Source organism: Paralichthys olivaceus, chromosome 11 (genome assembly GCF_024713975.1).
Source record: "Paralichthys olivaceus isolate ysfri-2021 chromosome 11, ASM2471397v2, whole genome shotgun sequence".
In the NCBI taxonomy this organism is placed as follows: domain Eukaryota; kingdom Metazoa; phylum Chordata; class Actinopteri; order Pleuronectiformes; family Paralichthyidae; genus Paralichthys; species Paralichthys olivaceus.
The window spans coordinates 10,027,651-10,046,009 of NC_091103.1; the positions used below are offsets into that span (position 1 = coordinate 10,027,651).

At 41.6% G+C, this 18,359-nt stretch overlaps 2 protein-coding genes across 4 annotated transcripts in view; one reads left to right on the forward strand and one right to left on the reverse strand.

The window, feature by feature from the left end:
* Positions 1-15,576, forward strand: part of kcnab1a (potassium voltage-gated channel subfamily A regulatory beta subunit 1a) — a 98,357-nt gene extending 82,781 nt beyond the window's left edge. For all 3 annotated transcript variants that reach the window (XM_020095166.2, XM_020095165.2, XM_020095167.2), the window contains exons 4-14: positions 563-642; positions 993-1,037; positions 2,325-2,369; positions 3,891-3,934; positions 4,060-4,146; positions 8,134-8,219; positions 10,100-10,220; positions 10,344-10,438; positions 11,019-11,139; positions 11,662-11,750; positions 11,917-15,576. In XM_020095166.2, coding sequence (XP_019950725.1) covers positions 563-642; positions 993-1,037; positions 2,325-2,369; positions 3,891-3,934; positions 4,060-4,146; positions 8,134-8,219; positions 10,100-10,220; positions 10,344-10,438; positions 11,019-11,139; positions 11,662-11,750; positions 11,917-12,006 — 903 coding nt within the window. In that variant the 3' untranslated portion in view covers positions 12,007-15,576. The remainder of the gene's footprint in view (positions 1-562; positions 643-992; positions 1,038-2,324; positions 2,370-3,890; positions 3,935-4,059; positions 4,147-8,133; positions 8,220-10,099; positions 10,221-10,343; positions 10,439-11,018; positions 11,140-11,661; positions 11,751-11,916) is intronic.
* Positions 15,577-15,782: 206 nt separating this feature from the next.
* On the reverse strand, positions 15,783-17,968 carry ssr3 (signal sequence receptor, gamma). Its single transcript, XM_020095172.2, has 5 exons — positions 17,642-17,968; positions 17,143-17,269; positions 16,717-16,815; positions 16,399-16,530; positions 15,783-16,083 (listed from the first exon to the last, which is right to left on the reverse strand). The coding sequence occupies exons 1-5, from the start codon at positions 17,772-17,774 to the stop codon at positions 16,017-16,019; spliced, it is 558 nt and encodes a 185-aa protein (XP_019950731.1). The 5' UTR covers positions 17,775-17,968; the 3' UTR covers positions 15,783-16,016.
* Between the last annotated feature and the right edge of the window lie 391 nt (positions 17,969-18,359).

Genomic DNA, 18,359 nt, shown 5'->3' on the forward strand with positions numbered 1-18,359 from the left:
GAAACCCTTTTATTTTGACAACACTGTGTTATTTATATTGAGTTTTCTAAAGGTAGGGTTGGTCATTTGTTTCTGAAACACTTTTTATCTCATTTGTTGAAATCTTCATGTCCCAACAGCCATCAATACATAGTCTGAAAAAAAAAGCTTGGTCCAAATGAACTGATGTCTCTGCTCCCATCACTCACGGCAGTTTAGGAGCCTTTTCCAGCTACTGAGTCCCACCCACAAGCTGACAGGATTCGTTTGTGAGGTTTGTGACATCACAAACCCTGGCTGTTCAAATCCTTTTTCTTCAGACTGGCATTCATTTACAGCAGCATCAGGGTTGGTCACATATATGCCAATGCAGCAGCCGAAAGGAAATGACGAAGGAAATCCACGGCATGGATTCGCTTGGAGTTCATCTTAAATTTGACAATTTTCGCCTGCTCTTGTGTATTTGGGACCACGCCCTCACTGTCCAAACACTCGGCCATGTTGGTGGCTGCTTTTCTCTGAAAATAAAAATTAATAAAAATTCTGCAAACTGACATTCCTCATTTGTGTGTCTTGTTTCCAGGTAGCAGAACAGCTGATGACCATTGCATATGAGAGTGGGGTCAACCTGTTCGACACAGCTGAGGTCTATGCAGGCGGCAGGTGGGTGTCACGCAACCCGCTAAGTGTGTGTGTGTGTGTGTGTGTGTGTGTGCATTTCAGCTGAGTTCATATCAACCAGGTGCAGATATGTAACTCCACATACACAGTATACTTATAGATCTATAAGCAACTAGCCGGTCTGGTTGTAATGTTAAAAGTTTTAATAGGCCCTTGAAAGGCCATGTATAATTGCCTATTCATGACCAACCTGGAATGTCATATTTTTACTACACTGCTGCAGGGCCCTCTAAGTTTAATGATAGTAAATTGCAGGGTTGTCATTGTGCTGGAAAATTGTATGAATTCAAACTGCAGTTTAATAACGGCACCTCATTTATGTTGCCTTGCAGGGCTGAAATCATTCTAGGAAACATTATCAAGAAGAAGTGCTGGAGGTAATGGTGACATTAATGTGCTGCTTTATCACTGTATGTGAAAGAGAGAGAGAGAGAGAGAGAGAGGGACGGTGTGTGCGCAATGTGTTGCGAGTGAGTGAGGAGTTTGAAAGAAAGACAAACGGGATGTGAGGTATTTTATTTAATTTTTCCTCTTTGGTGTGTGAAAAGAGACTGCCATGTTTGATGTTGAAGTAAATGTGATGCTGAGGTATCAGACACACTCACATTGCATCACAGTACAGCAACATGAAATAATTCCTGCATGCTGAACTTGCCCGCAGGAGATTTCATTTGCTGCAAAATTCATTTGCTGCAAATTTCTCTTCATGGAGATATTTAAACATGCTCCATTTTTTTTATTGATCTAATCTGCAGGAAACTGAGGAGAGAGTTACAGTAACATCAAAAGAATTTAAATGTAAATTGTGCCGTGTGTGTCTGTGTGTGTGTGTGTGTAGAGTCATGTGCTTTTTCTACTGTATATGATCTCAGTGGGGTTGAAGTAGATTACTTGTATTAAGTGATATGATGTTACTCAATTGTACTGTTGAGCTGTAGTTGTAAAAAGAATGATCTGTTAGTAATAGGGAATAATAAGCCTGTCCAGTAACATCAGTCAGTATGAAGCCGTATGAATTAATGTGGGGACGGTCAGCTGCCGCTCTCCACTTGTTCCATCATTATGCAGCTAAGTGTCATGTACCGAGCTGACTAGATTACACCAGTAGGCGGTTTGATGCTGCGGTAAAGACCGACATCTCAGTCCCTGAGTGTCGCCAGGACTTAACACGTGGATTTATTAGGAGAAAGGAACAGACAGTGCTGAGGGCTGATGGTCCTTTTTTAATACTGATTCAGAGTCTGTGGGACTTCTCACACATTTGTCACTGTGGGACGCATTGCGCTAAATGAGTAGCGACTCATAAATAAGTTTATCTGTTAATGTGATGACAACAGAAATCATGTTTGCATGACTTAACTCTGCACTAACTGCAGAATGTGTGGAGAGATGAAAGAGCAGAGTATGAAAAAATACATCTCATAAGGAACATGTGGGCAGCAACACCTGTTGTTCTGTACTGTATGTTCCACTAATTACCTGCACAACATATCTGAGGAAGTAGAGGCTTATGAATCCAGGATGTGGACAAATGTAGCTGCAATCAAAGTGGCACATAGCCCCTGTAAGTAGAGAAGACACTGAACCACTGCAGTGCAATATGTGCCACTCACTGCTCTGCATCTTTCCTCTGTCTTTCTGTGTCTTTCTCTGCATCTTCACAGACGATCCAGTTTGGTCATTACAACAAAACTCTACTGGGGAGGAAAGTAAGTGAGAAACTTTGTTGTCAGATGTCTTATTTATTCAGGACGTCTCACTGAGATCAAGACGTCTTTTATCAGAGCACTCTCATCACACACGCAAAAGTGTCGCTCACTTTTAGGTGGAATCAAACGCCTAACTTTCTCCAACCTTGCTTTTCCAAGTGGTTTTACTGTTAACACAATAGACTGAGCATGAAGATGGATGACGAGTCTCCACTTCCTCCCATCATCCAGTCCCAGCTGTCAATCATGATGTTTTACCCCATTTTTTCCATCAAAAAAGTAGTTAATTCAAACAATAACAGCAAACGTCAAATGTATTTGACTTTGACCTTTTAGTTTGGTCCATGTCCCATCTGTTAATATAGGTTTAAGACCTATACTGCAGCCAGTCACCAGGTGGCGATCAAGATGCATTTGACTTTTCTATTGGGAGGTCATCCACCTTTATATACAGACACTGTTGTGAATACCAGATTGCTCTCCTTGTTCAGTGTTATGATGAAGACAGAATATAGAATGTGTTCTTGTCTGAGTAGAAATGATAAAATGTCCTTTCAACTTCCAAAGATTTCACAATGGATTGAACACCATCCACAGTTACTCTAGTAGTTCAATATCTGCCAATTACAAGTTACTGAAGGGGAAAAACTAAAGCGCTCTCCTCTTTCCTCTTTATGCAATAGCAGACACACTGTAAATGGAGCTTTAATTTTCATGGCATATTTTGCTCCTGCTGGGAAACAGAATTCCTTTTGAGATTGAGGCTAATAAAGACCCACTATGAATGCAGATGGTGTGTCCATCACATGACGTGAAAGCAAACGGTTGTCTGCTACTTATCACATCAGGGCATATTTACAATATCAGTCTAACATAATATAAGTTTAGCTTTCAAACACTTACCCTTTTTTTTTTCTTAATCTTTATTTTGGCTGTTTTTTGTGGCGGATTTTCTCCGTTAACATCCTGGGCAACATTGTGTCACATATATCAACCAGCACAACAACCAATTCCCCTGCTGGGTTTAGAGAGAGAGAGGTGATAAAGCACGCACGCACACACACACACACACACACACACACACACACACACACACACACACACACACACACACACACACACAATGAAGCTCAGGCTGTCAGGCTCCTCAGCCACAACCATCCAACTGGGTCTGGTGATAAGGGTGAAGTAATTCTCTTTCTCATTTTCTGAGCGTTCATTCATTCCTGTGAGGGAGAGTCACTTCTTCATGTCTCTCCTCTGGAGTTTTAATACGTAATGATGCTGAACAGTTGAAACTGCACTGGCCTATTTCCATGAAACAGCCTGATATGCATGTGTCTCTTCTGACACATCAGGGATCTGAAAGTGATTGAAAATTACAATCATCTATTAATTGTAGAGACGTTCAGATAACATTAGTGAGTCATGTATTTGTAGTGTGAAAAAGTGACGTTGTAAACATAAACACAGATTCACAGTGTAACTTATCACTGGGTTGTTTGTTCTTTGTCCCATCAGAGCAGAAACAGAGAGAGGATTGTCAAGGAAACACATTATTGAAGGTGAAACACACACAAAATGAAGAAAAAGCAACTGTAGATGTTTTGTTTTTCACTCTCACAGTTTTTCATTGTGTCAGTTCAATCCCTCTTTACTATGTCAACCTGTGCGTGTCTCTGTGTCTCAGGGCTGAAAGGCTCCCTACAGAGGATGCAGTTGGAGTATGTGGATGTAGTTTTTGCCAACCGCCCAGACAGCAATACTCCCATGGAGGGTGAGTCAGCCCATCATCATTTATCTTTATTCCCAGGAGCCCAATCAAAGCAGAGAAAAGGGCAGTGATGTTTCTTCGTTCTACTTTATTTTTCATCCGCAGGCACAATATCTGGCTTTGTTCAGGAATATTTTTGTAGCAGTTTACATTGTTCATTCAGTTGTTGAATGAACTTTGACTTGTGTTGAGATGAGTTTCACCAACATTTGCTGAATGTCTCTACACTTTAGTTGCATATAAGGTGATGTGAATAAATAGCAGGCAATAGGGAATCATTTGAATTGCAACGTGCCCGTGATGCAATTTAGCAAATTAACCATAGGGGGAAAAAAATATATATATATATCTAAAAAGAGAAAATACCTGGATACACTAGATACCTGGATAAACTGTACCAGAGCCACAACTACCAGTTGTTTGTAAACTGTCTCAGCTGTGCACATCTGGTTTATTCATTGTCTTCGACCAAAGTTGAGGTCCCTGTTGCCTGATCCTGGATTCAAGTAGGCTACATCATATTGTAAATAGAAACACGGTAAATAAAGCAACACACAGAGGAGAAGGTTGCTCTTCATCTACTACTACTGCTTCAAAAGACGATGTCAACAACCCGCACTCTGATTGGTTAGATGTGTACGTGCCTGGAACAAAATCCTGGAAATCGACCTTGGTCAGACAGAATAAAAGCCCCAATGTTGCTCAGCGAAATTCCACTGCTTCTAATTTGAAAAGGCTTTTAGACTCACTTGCTTTGATTCCTGGCGTCCAAATTTTGCATGTTTTGCCATTATATCCAATAATATACAACATGAACACATACAAAACATCCATCCAATAACCCCTCTGCTTATCCTGAGGGTTGTGGGGGGGCTGCAGCCAATCCCAGCTGACACTGGGCGAGAGACCGAGCACATTCTGGACAAGTCGCCAGTCCATCACAGAATTTTCAAAAGGCCTTATGGGTTTAATTTAGTTTTTGTTGGCGGACTGAGAGGAGGGGTTGTTAATATGAGATTCACTGCCCAGAGGCAACTGTGTCCTTGATAAATGAGACACAGAAAACAACAAAATAATAAATCTCCTGGATGTTTTGGCCTGAAACACAATGTGTGAGTTTAGTCAGTACAATGTGTTTTTATCTTATGCAAAGGATATTCCCGAGCTACAGCCACAGCTGATGATGTTAGAGCTGTTTATTAAATCCCCAGTGTTTCTGCTGCACACTCCTCGGTACAGTTAAAGGGAAGGGCAGGCACTCCTTTAATTCATTATCAAGAGGTTTCTTATTGATGTACATATTATAAGCAGACTGACTCCTCATTAGTCATTATAAATGAATTACCTGTGCTTACTCTCAGCACCTGATTACTTTGTGCTTACAACTAATCAATATGTGAATTAGACGCTGGAGTTTTTTATTTCTTCACACTGTGTTGTTACTTTCCTTTAATTAGGCTTTTAAAGTATGTTTAATTTAGCTTAATAAAGCCGTCAAAATCAGATTAAGATGCTGTGACAGCTTGAGTTTATTTAATTAAATATTTATTTATTTTGGGTTATATGTAGATCTAGCATAGTATAAGAAACAAGCTCTGTTTTAATTATTGTGTAGTTGTATGGGATATAGGGAGAACATGGAGACCTCAGAAAGAGTTGCATTTGAGAGATCCCTCTACCAGGACGGACAGAAGTGTAAAAAATAACGTGTGTATCAGAGCACATCAACAAAAATATATTATTATTATATAATATTTACAACATTCATGACAAAAGACAGTGTTTACACCACCATCATGATCAGGAACAAGATCCACGATGTGGCCGCAGCCGCGATCCTCGATCTGCAACCAGAAAGCACTGACTCTGAAAATCCTTCTCTTTAATAATAAATTATTTATATAGCCACTTTCAAAACAGCTGTTACAAAGTGCTTCACAAAGCGGACAAATAAAAACTATAAAAACAAAATACAACTAGCAAATGAATACCATTATTAAAAAATCAACAAATGATTATACACAAAAGCAAACACAACAAATGAGGCAAACTCCTTCAGATGGTTGTCTAGACTGTATATTTTGAAACAGGTCATTACAGTTCCCCCAGAGTGCTTGAATTTCTAATAAAAAAAGTGACTGCCCTCGCAGGATATGATATCACACACTCACAAAGACCTTACTTATATATTTTTCCTCTCCCTCATACCTTTATAGATTCCTGCCGCACAGCAAACTCTTCATTTCCTCTTCATTTCCTTCCTCTGTCAGATCTATTGCTCCGTCCTTCCTCAAACTTGTTCTCTCCCTCTTCCTCTCTTTTCCCTCTCATGTTATATTGGACAAATCTGAGACAAGTAGCATTTAAAAGTTGCTAAAGACGCAGGGGGCCGGGTGGCAGGGCGGGAGATGGAGAACAGGAATAATTAGAGATGGGAGGCTCACTTGTCTTAATTCTGTGTTTTCCTCATGGCAGGATGGAATTTATTCAGACCTCTGTGTTTCACCTTGTTAATGATCACTTACCAGACTGAAGGGAAAACTAAAACCTGCGTTCTTCTTTCTGGTCTTCTTAATTATATTTCTTGTGCTTATCTACTCCTTCTCATTTTCAAACTTTTTTCTTCTTTGCCTGTTTTCTTCGACCGTCTTATCCCACGTATTCTGTCGTCTTGCCAACGACCAGTAATGCAGAGTGAAATACAAGGTTCCCGCCACAGTGAACGATTGCAGTAGAATTGGAGTGCGGGGAGATGATGAATAACCTTAACGACAGCCCTAATCTGTGTTTTTGTTGGCCCTGGCTGCCGACGGCACACAAACTCTGTGCTAATTGCATCATTAAAAATGCAGCGGTTTGAATGTGATCAGAGGCGCTTCAGGGTGTGAACTTGTTAGATCGTCCCCGCTGTCGTTTTGGGACGGGTGATGAGCCGTCACCACGTTAGAGAGACTCCAGGAGGCGTGTGGCCTCTGCTGAGAAGTTGTTTTTTAAATTTTTGAGACTGGAGTTCTCACGAGGGCAGTCATCATGTGAGCTCAGTGTTCTACTCTTCTCTTGTTATCTTTGACTCGTTTTAGCTCAACTAACCTTTTTCATAAACACCTGCTTTCCCTTTTTGGGCTTCATCTCTTTGTCTCTCTCTCTTTCCACCATTGTCCTTTCATGTGGCTCGGCCACTGTGGATTCAGAATATGTTGCCTGCGTCTGGACAAGTTACTTCAAGTCTGATGTTTGCTGTAACTTTTTTCTTTCTTTTCAGAGAAAGTTTCTGAGTCGGGCTCTCTCAGTCTACGTGCTGTTTTTTAATGTATATTAAAGGTGTATGTTTGTTAAGATTCAATGTCCGTGTGCATTTGCTCGTATTTTAAAGTTTGTTAGTTAACGTCTCTGTGGGTTTGATTCCGTCTCTTGTGGCTTTTTGCTATTTCATTCAAATTAAAAAATTGATACTGAACCTGTGAAATGTGGATTTTAACAGTTCATTTCAACAGTTAATGGGAAACATGCAGTAAAACCCACCAGGGTTAGAGCAGGCGGGTCTCAGACTGAGCTGTAGAAATTGTTCCATTTATCAAAATCAATCGAATAAAATCAAGAGATGTTAAAACCTGTCTAAGAAAGTATGATCTGAGTATAATTTATATGTGAATCGAAGATTGGGCTGCATCATGATTATTTATGATGATTATTTATGATGCACAGCACTGCACTTTAACGTTGTGCTATATTTCTGCTAATGTACCAACCTGTGTGTGGGCCTCTGAGGCTGGGCTGAATATTTCAGGGGCCTCGAGCCTCCTGAGTTTGGGGGGTTTACATACAACCGCTTTGTAGCTCTGCCTCTCTGGAGTCTCAGCAGCAGACTCTGATTTAAAAGTGTAAAAACAAGTGTAGAATGTTTTTTTCTGACTTTCGAGCTGAACGTAGAAGTGGTGAGAGGAACATTTACATGTGATGTGACGTGGCTGTGTGTTTGTGTATATCCAGAGATTGTTCGGGCCATGACGTATGTGATCAACCAAGGCATGGCAATGTACTGGGGGACATCTCGGTGGACGGCCATGGAGATCATGGTAAGCAGCACAGAGCTGTTATAGATATCATACATCATTCATCATGTCATAGGTCTGTTGGAGCGAGGATCACTGCAGTAAGAACAGAATGAAAATATTCAAGTGGATCAAGTCCTCAAGTCACTCAACTTAATAATTCATAATTTTCCTTCTAGTGGAAAGGGCAGCTGTTGAACTCTGTACCCGAAGAGTTTGGCAGAAGAATGGCACTGATTGCTGATTTGTTTTGCAGCAGATTTAAACTGTCCTGAGGGAGTTAGAGGAGAGTTCTCAAAAAAAATGACTTAGATTTCTACAAAACTTTCCACGTTACTTCTTTTTCACCAACATTAGCAGGTATACTCAGGTTATTTAAACACAGAGTGAATGACGACTGAATCCATTCGCATTGCAGACAAAAGCCAGATGTTAGTGGGTTTTGTGACCAGTGTAAAAGTGGCTTAACATTGAGAGAGTGTTTGACATTTTCACTTGTTACTCAGCGAATTACTCCTGAAAATTGATGAGGGGGGTTGGGGATATCTATTAGAGTGGGTTGATTAAATTAAAGGGAACTGTTGGACTTTGGCAGAGGAATGTCCTCCACTGATGCCATAGTTCTTTATTGTAATACCTACAATATTAGAGCTTCTAAGGAAATGTTCTTCCTGTTAAAACAGATTAGATTTCAGATCCCACTGACAAATGAGAGAGGACAGCTGCAGCAGGAAAACCCTCTATTTGACCTTTGATCCAGAATAAACTGTCAAGAAACCATTGATGTACTGATGAGGAAAAGCAGGTCTGGTTTCTTCACCTTAACCACTTTGAGCAATGCACCAGCTTTGTATCTCAGACATGTTGCTCAGTCACCGTCGAGGTTGTGACAGAAAGTAACAAGATGAAAGTTAGAGGAAGATGCAAAGTGGTTTCCTCTTCCTGTTGGAAACAGTTTACCTCACGTTCCAGCTCCCGCTACATTAATGAATATATACAGGGTGTGTGAAGCCACAGCAGAGAGTTATGACATGAACACACGCCTAAAGTGACAATCGAGGACCTAACACCCGTTATCTCTCTCTGGTGTCTTTATCAGCCTCAGAGCACGATGTCTTGATACACTCTCTGTGATCACATTCAAAAAAGCAGCAGCTATCTTTGTAGAACACAAGCACAGATGAAAGCTGTGTAATTTAGATGGCATCAATAATGAAGGGGGTAAACACAGCTTTTAAGCGTATGTGACGAGGCAGCAGTGCAGAGCTCACACACACACACACACACACACGTTGTACATTCACACACACAGACACACACACGATGTACATGCACACACACACACATACGATGTACATGCACACACACAGACACACACGTTGTACATGAACACACAGGCTGGAGGGGAATGTCACGAGTCGCAGCACAGAAGGGCAACTGGTAATTTGTGAGTGGAGCGATTATGCAAGCGTAGATGGATCCCCCCCCATCCTGACATGTGTTCCACAGCAGGGAACATACAGAGATGTGTGTGTGTGTGTGTGAGTGTGTGTGAGTGTGTATGTGTTTGTGCGTTCTTGAAGGACACGTGAAAATCCAGATAAGAGTGTGTATGAGGAAATTTAAATGCGATGCCTGGAGCGTTGTGACAGAGAATATCTTCTATGAGCTGAGTATTTGAATTTGTGCCACGCTCCCACAACTACCCCTCCACTCCCATCACCCTGACTCTATCTCATCTCTATCTCTCTCACCATTTCTCTTACCTCCATCTTTTATTTCATTTTGCTCCTTTTCTGTCTTTTTTAGCTTTGTTCCTCCTCAGAAGTTTTAAAAGTTTTAGTCAGCATGAGCTCTAACACCACCACCTCTTCCTTTTCTCCTCCCTCTTTTTTTACCTGTAGGAGGCGTATTCAGTAGCGAGACAGTTTAATCTGATCCCTCCGGTCTGCGAGCAGGCAGAGTATCATCTGTTCCAGAGGGAGAAAGTTGAAGTGCAACTGCCCGAACTTTACCACAAGATAGGCAAGTAGTCAAATGTCTCTTTTCTGTCCAATCACAAATGTCCTGTGAACGTTCTCACATTCACAATTTGTTATGAATGAGTTAGGAATTGGGAAGATGATAATCTCTGTCATCCTCTCACAGGAGTTGGGGCGATGACGTGGTCACCGCTGGCGTGCGGCATCATCAGTGGAAAATATGAAAATGGCATTCCTGAGTCCTCCAGGGCCTCCATGAAGGTAGGGAAGCTCACTCACCTGCACTGTTGCCAGAATAAAGCAGGAAACACAGTGAAGATTTTACTTAAATCTTAGTTAAATCCATTTCAGGAATCATGAGATAAATGAGATCTGGTGTTTGGACATTAAGGATCCTGAAATTGGAAAGTAACATTTTGTGGTGAGGCTATTTCATTCACACGGGTATTTGCTGCTGTTGAGTGATTGTACAATTAAATATAAACTTGTTCAGCCATAACACATGGTGAATTTAGAACACTTAGTAAACTTTCACTTTGCTGCATTGTACATCTGTACATCAATATATAGTAAGAAAATATAGTTACCAGCACATCTGAGCCTCATTAAATTATATGTCTTGTTTGTTGAATCAGAGCAAAAAAGAAGTGTAATTAGATAAGCAGTGGTTTGAAACGATGGACTGATCATTTCATAAAGCTTAAAACCAGATTTTCAAGGTCACACTGTCATCCCATATCTTTTCCAACCAGTTCACCTGTACCCCTGACAGATATATAAGAAGGATCACCATTAAACTCTTTGTCCATTCATTGTCATGGATAATTTCCTCTGGCTCCAGTCGTATCAGTGGCTAAAGGAGAAGATAGTGAGTGAGGATGGGAGGAAGCAGCAGGCCAAACTGAAGGAGCTCAACCACATCGCAGAAAAGCTGGGCTGCACGCTGCCTCAACTGGCTGTGGGTGAGTCTTCTCTGCCCGTCTGCTCTTTTCTTCTGACACATGCTGTGGACAAGGCTGTCAAAGAGAGGCCTTTTTATGGTATATTACAACATATATATATATATATATCATCTATTTTCAATTGATTTATTTTACTGTTTTCATTATTATATTGCTTTAAACCGTTTGTTTGTTTTAACCATCGTCTCTTGCATTAACCTGTTTAAATTTGTAATTGCACAAGTGAAATAAAACATGTGTCATTGTTACTATTACTACTATTATTCTATTGTTGTTGTTATTATTGTTATTATATAAGACAAATCTGGAAGGAAGAAATGTGTTCATTCAAACTTGAAAAATCAGTGTTGCACTAGAAAAAGGTCGCTTTAACTTTGTCCTGTAAGGGTTTGATAAATGATGTGCTGCCACAAACAGAGAACAGAGGATCAGATTAAAAGCGCAGGTTTATTTGGGTCTGTTTTAAGAAGCAGTGCGCCATCAAGTGGACACTGTGTGAACATCAACCTCTGTCTCTTCCAGCGTGGTGTCTAAGAAATGAAGGAGTGAGCTCAGTCCTACTGGGAACATCCAACCCTGAACAGCTCACAGAGAACCTCGGGGCCATACAGGTGGGAACATGCAGACACGTATCACACACTGCTGTTTTTAGCTGTTTCCTCACTGCGTCCTCCACCATCCCCCAGCTCTATTGATTTCTACGTCAACACCTTTTCTCACTTCTCTCCTTCCAGGCATATTCACCTCTGCTCGCTCTCTCTCTCTCTCTTTACCCAGGTCCTTCCTAAGATGACCTCTCATGTGGTGTCTGACATCGACCACATCCTGGGCAACCGGCCGTACAGCAAGAAGGACTACCGCTCCTAGACCGGGCAAGAGGTCAGCTGTACCTGCCTGCTCCACCACACCGCTACCATGAACCCACCGTCCAATGTTCAAAAAGTCCACGGTTCTCTCCTTGGGCCCCTCAGCTCCAGGACCAGACAGCTTTGCTCAGCCCAGCGTTGCATCTCTGTTTGAGATTCCTTTGATTCTTCAGATCAGCTCCACCAGGTTCATCTCAGGTCCAGTCCAGCTCCGCCGGCCGAGACGCGCTCAACAAACTCTGCTTTCTGCAGCTTCAAACACAGCTTCATCCATTTGTGTAAATTAAATCCCACAGGTTGCCCTGTTCTGCACGGGCCCGTTCAAGTATTACTATGCACACCTTCGTTTAGCCCGCGCTCGAGTTCCGATCCTGTGCCACGCTCTGGTCATTTAGAGCCACTCCGTCCAGAGGCCTCGTATGAATTGAATTGAATTAATTGAGGTGATATTTCAACTGAAATCAGATGCAAGGCAGCTCCTTGTTTTTAGAGAAACCAACTCAGAAAAGAAAAGAACTGCAGGTGTATTTCAAATTAAAGTGCCTTGTGTCAAGGACATCTCGATTGTAGTCGGTGAGTGAGGCGGCTCCGTTGCCTCTTCACTTTCCCACTCGCTCACAGTCTCACTGCTCGGCCAATGACTAAGACCATCAGGTCTCCAGCCTCAGAGTCTCTAACATCCAGACTTCCACCCACAAGTCAATTTCATTTGAGCACAAAATTCATACTGAGCACATCATCTACTTCTGAGTATATTACTGTACCATAGCTGAGATTAATGCAAGCGCCTTAGACGTGTAAACTAGAGGAACCTCAGGAATGAAGAGGCTTCACTCGCGCCGTTTTCCTATGAAATGTGAAGTTTGGGGATGATGAAGAGTTTTATGAATGAGGCCTCAGCAAACTAGCTCCCTATTGGCTTGAATTAGCTGCTTTCAACTTCCTACCAGATGTAATCAGTTTAGTACAGAGTAGTATTGAATAGATATTATTGGCTGCAAATCCTGAGCGTATTAACCGTCAGGTGCATGTTCCCCCTTCTATAACCTGCCTCTCTATTCTTTACCCTTTTATACAAAGCACATTATTAAACAAGGAAATTGGAGTTTGATCAAGCTCGTCTTCTCTCCACAGCCCCTGTGAAGCAGAGGATTGTGGGATATTGAGTGTTTAGGATTTTGAACAGCATTAAGGAGAAAGAGCGAAGCATGTTGCCCCCATGTGGTCTTTTTGAGGAACTGTTCCTCTGCTTTATTAGATCTTAGGAGGAGAGAGAGCAGACTACTTCTTTCTGGGTTTGCGTTCGTTATGGACTCGTGCTCTTTTTTGCCTCTGAACCGAACCTGCATCGCTGATCACCTCAATGAACTTTGCACATACGGACTTCAGCATATGATAAATCTATATAATAATAGGCCGGCCAGTGGTCGTGGTTCTAATAACTGCTTGTTAATGGAACAATGTGATATATTGGCAAGGTGTTTGGGATGTGGCAAAGATTACAGTATTTATTCTAGAGTAGTTAACAAATCTGAAATTTATTTTGACATTTTGAGATATTGTCATCCGTTTGAAGATGTTACATGTATATAAAATCTTTAAGGCATACCTTGTAACATAAGCAAAACCATGAGGAAGCCTCTGTTGCATATGAGGCCTTCACTGTAATGTATGGCTGAAATATAAATAAGATGTAAATAGAGTTATTTTGTTGCTCCTCTGCAGTGTCGCTGCAGTGTTTGAATCTTCACACCATCCTTATCCTCCAGCCTGTTTTCTATAGCTGTCTGTAAAGAATGGTGAGTTCAGATTCGAGAATCTGCAACAATAACAGCATTATGTGAAAGAATGGACTTCTGTTATGAAAAATAAGGAATGAGCTTCAGCTATTGTCTAATGACTTAACCTTGACTCTTTTTCATCCGGAGAACAAGCCATCGCAGCGATCAGCAGAGACGTTGGCCGGCCTCCAGCTGCATCTCTGTTTTGTCCTTGGTGCACAATTGTTGATTTGTAGCACAAACACCCTGCAGACTCTAATCAGAGGAAACTTTGTGTTTTCTGCCAAATACGCTGTCACACATATTGGAACAAACATCAATAAGCATCAATCGGCTCGTGGTTTATTTAAAGCAATGTCTGGCCTCGACCGATGAACAGGCTTCCTTCTGAATATTTACTTTGGCTCGGTGCTGAATACAAATGAGGGAGGCCTGACCAGCACTCACTCAGCATTAATACAATGCAAAAGAAGAGCCATGCACACAAACAAACACAAAGGTATCGCTTCACTTCATTCATTCAATTCCACTTCATTTAATCTTATCAAAAATATTTGATTCATCTGTGGATTTTTCTTTTTAAGTCAAAGTCAGTTTCCTTTATGGATAAAATGTGTGATAACACACGTGGTAGTGGAACCAGTTTGTTCTTTGTGCATGTGACCATGTTGGATCGTAGCCTGTCGGTGTGTGTGGAGACGTGTGAACCTGACAGAGTGCCTTGACGTGAGTTCCGCTACAGTAAAACATTCAGGGATGTCTTTATTATGAGTTGTTACATGGTGACTGGATGTTGTCCTACAAAAGAAACATGAGAGCGGAGCACCTTTCCTACAGATTCTGGTGTTAGAGTGCCCAGTCTATCGTATGTCATCTATCGTTAGGTTATTATTTGTTTGTGTGGACCCTCTGGTGATTTTTTTCTACATTTTCCCATTCGGCGGTTCACAACTACAAGTATATACTTCTTAGAAATGTCATCCTCATCTATGGAGTCACTGATTACAGCTTCTCACAGTGTACGACACTGTCTTTGTTCTATCTTAAGCTTTTTTTCGGCTGCCTCCCCAAAATGATCAGACTGGAACAACTATTGACTTCCTGAAACAACAAACTATAACAAACTCCATAGAGAAACTAGCGATACACATGTCCCATGTGTACCAACAAAGATAGGGTGTTATTTAATTTGGCACTCAGTGGAGCGTAGACCTCCGACAAGGCCCAACAGTCCCCTTTAATAAGTTTACACCAATTTCACACACTCATAGATATCAGCTCCCTAAATATGCCTGATATCTTTTATCAAGATCCATGAATTATTCACTGGGAAATCAAGGAAAATGTCCAAAACATGACCTCCTTGGCAGAGGTAATAAATACCGTGATATTATGGACAAACTGGACATAAATCTGTCAGCGGCTGTGATCTTTGACTTTTTAACCGTCTTCTCTATTTGTTATCAGCATCAGTGGGAAACAGACCAAAGGCCAAAATGCAGCAGAAGCAATTGGCTGAGTCCAGATAACATTAAAACTACTGCAATGTGTCACATGAGCTTTGTCTTAAGTTTCCCTAAAATCAATTCAGATGTAAGTGAATAGTTCGTATCAGTTCCACAGACCAATCTTGTTACAAATAGGCTGAGTTATTGGATGGCAAAGTGACATGCAAACCATCAGTGTATTATTCCCCCTGAACAGTGGTTTCTCTGTAAATATCCTATATGAAAGTGTGATTATAAATAAATGCATTGCCAATGGAAACAACCGTGTCCCTGAATTTAAACCTGATGGAGTTTAACATCATAATTCTGTTTATCTGCAAGTTTGTTTTAATTACTGTGTAAAACCACAGTGGGAATTTGTCACACAACTCTTGAGAAGCAATAAGAATGATCAACCCACCGTCCAGAGCAGAGGTTTAACCAGAAAACCTCTGTGAGTGGACTTATGTGTTACTAAGAAAACCTGAATGACACACACAGAACACAAGTAGACCTGGTTGCTTTATTTGTTACAAAAAACAGAAGACAGACCTGGAGAAACACCCTCCAGATATTTGATCATGAATTTCATGAAGTTGAAATGTGATATTCCAGCCCCCCTTTAAACCCCCTTCTCAAGAATAGTGAAAAAAATATTCTGTAAATCCACTTCCTCCCCTCCTCTCCTGACCAATCCCACCCCATTATCCCTCATCCTTACAGCTTCCTCCCTTCTTCTTCCTTTACTTGGAGCCGGTCGAGAGCAGAGCGATGAGTCCAGAGGAGGCACTGATGGACAGAATGTAGTTACTGGGAAAAAGTGAGTTAAGGTAAACACACGAATCACCAAATATTTGATCACATTCAAGCTTGTGAAGAAAATAATCTGTGGAAACGTGCAGCAACTACTGTAGACAGTGTGTTGCAACAAAACTTAACCGCTATGTTTCCTGCTAACTTTGAGGAAGATGTAGGCAGGGAAGGTCAGATTCAGTGTTCTTATTTTGCGTCCATCACTGTCAGATCGTGCTCTCTGGAGAAAGCATGGTGTGCTGTTTTAATTCTGATAATCACGTCGACCTCAAATGCTGAATCAGCTGAGGGACTTTATGACTGAAAGGATACACGGTGGGGTTGAAGTTCTTTAGCAAGAAGAAGGAGGCGACGATGACGAGCACCAGGAACAGAGTGTTGTTGTAGAAGATGGAGAAGGTGGTGGCCTCGTAGTCAGCGACCTCGTTCTTCTTCCACAGGATCCTGAACAGAGGAGAAAAAACATGCCACTTGTTTTCATTACATTTACTGTGATCATCCAGATGTTTCAGAGCACTGGCATCACTATCAAGATTACTTGGTGCTTTCATGGGTTGTATGAGCTTTAACCAACGCACAGCTGTGTGATCACAACTAACTTATCAGCGATGTCTACAAAAGTGGCGTCACCTCTCGTCTTTCTCCTTGCGGGACATCTTGCGGTTGTCTGCCTCAGACAACTTCCTGGTTACCTCCTTGGAAACAGCGTCCTCACGTTTCTGGGCAACTCTGCAGGACCAGCAGAAAACAGCATGAGCCAGTGAGAGGCTTTTACTCACGAGTGGAAGCAAAGCTGCCCTTTCTAAACACATTGATGAATACGACTAGAGATGCAAACTCGTCTCTAAAGAATTACACGGTACTTTAGTTCAGTATTTCGTCTGGAAACAGAATGAATCAATACTTCGCAGTGGCCACTAAACTAATCATCGTCCTAACTAATTTTCAGAAAGATGCAATAGATGCAGGAATACAAATGAGAAACATAAATGAAATCAGAATCCAACCATTGTTCTGGACAGCTGTAAAACGTTCAGAGGGTCTGAATCAACTCACTTGTGTTTGAGAACAAACTTGACGTTCTTGTAGGCAAAGGCCACCAGGTAGGTGCTGACCAGAGTCATGACGCCGTATAAAACTGCAGACTGGACCAGGTCCATGTGCCAGATCCTCCAGAAGAGCCCTGGACAGATCAAGTCGATCACACTTTCAGTCAGTGACTGTGTGCAACACGTCATCATTCATCTTTTTTTACCAATAGCTCAAAACACAATAAACTGAACATCTGCTTTAGTTTCTCTTTTCAAAGTGAAATTTAAAAACAGAGATTTCTGTCTACAACTTATGCTACATAAGCCTTGAGCTGCTGTTAGCACATCAAGTATTTCACTGCACAGTCCAGTCACATTATGCTCTGTTATGATTAGGAAATACTAAACGATGTCGTAACAGACTCTAGTGAGTATGATTATATTCATAAGTGGGTCAGCTTTCCCCTGTTTCCCCTGCTCCAATGAATCAGTGCTAGCTAAGCTAAGTGGCTAACAGTACTCACAGATGGGGATGGCAGAGACGATGAGCGCGTTGCCGTAGAACAGAGCTGTGGACTTGGCGGAGAGGTTCCTGCTGAAGTCCTGGAGGAGCAGGTCCTCCTCCGACTGCTGCTTGTTGCTGCCTTTAGGCGCCATGTCTGCGGACTGACTGACCGGCCTGACTGCTGCTCGGCTCGGGGGAAACAAGAGACTGACACGTCGGTGAACGAGAAGAAGAGAGACTCGTCAGCATAAACCCGGAAATACGACGCAGGCCTTTCTTCTTCGTTCAGGCGAAGGAATAGACGTTTGGCGCCAATGCTGCCATCTGCAGGAAGTCGGACACACTGCACCCGTAACACTGAACTCATTGTGTTTCCTTTGCTCAGTTTGTGAGTCTGTGATGTTGTTATGTCATAATGTTCATCCCTGATTTCTGCAATTTACATATCAAAATGTAAAAGCACTTCCTTTTTCAAGCATGTGTAAAGGAACATACAAGAACCACGTATGTTTTGATTTCGGATTTCTGCAGACACAGGCCCAGAGGCCAAAACAGTCAGTGGAGCTGCTGTCAAACCACAAAGTCAAAGACAGATGATGACAAAGAGACATGAAATATGAAGGAATAGACAATAAATGACCACAAAGATGATGCACAAAGCAAAACCAAAACTTGTTTGGAAAAAAAACCCACAAAAAAGTATGACTGGAGACACAATATGACCAAAAGGAGATGTG

What these genes read in the sequence shown, in the direction of transcription:
- ssr3 (XM_020095172.2), bottom strand. Translation starts at nt 17,774, where the DNA reads ATGGCGCCTAAAGGCAGCAACAAGCAGCAGTCGGAGGAGGACCTGCTC. An exon ending in CGCAAGGAGAAAGACGAGAG is followed by an intron (nt 16,531 to 16,716) that starts GTGACGCCACTT and finishes TCCTCTGTTCAG; the next exon opens with GATCCTGTGGAAGAAGAACG. An exon ending in AAGAACTTCAACCCCACCGT is followed by an intron (nt 16,084 to 16,398) that starts GTATCCTTTCAG and finishes ACTTTTTCCCAG; the next exon opens with TAACTACATTCTGTCCATCA.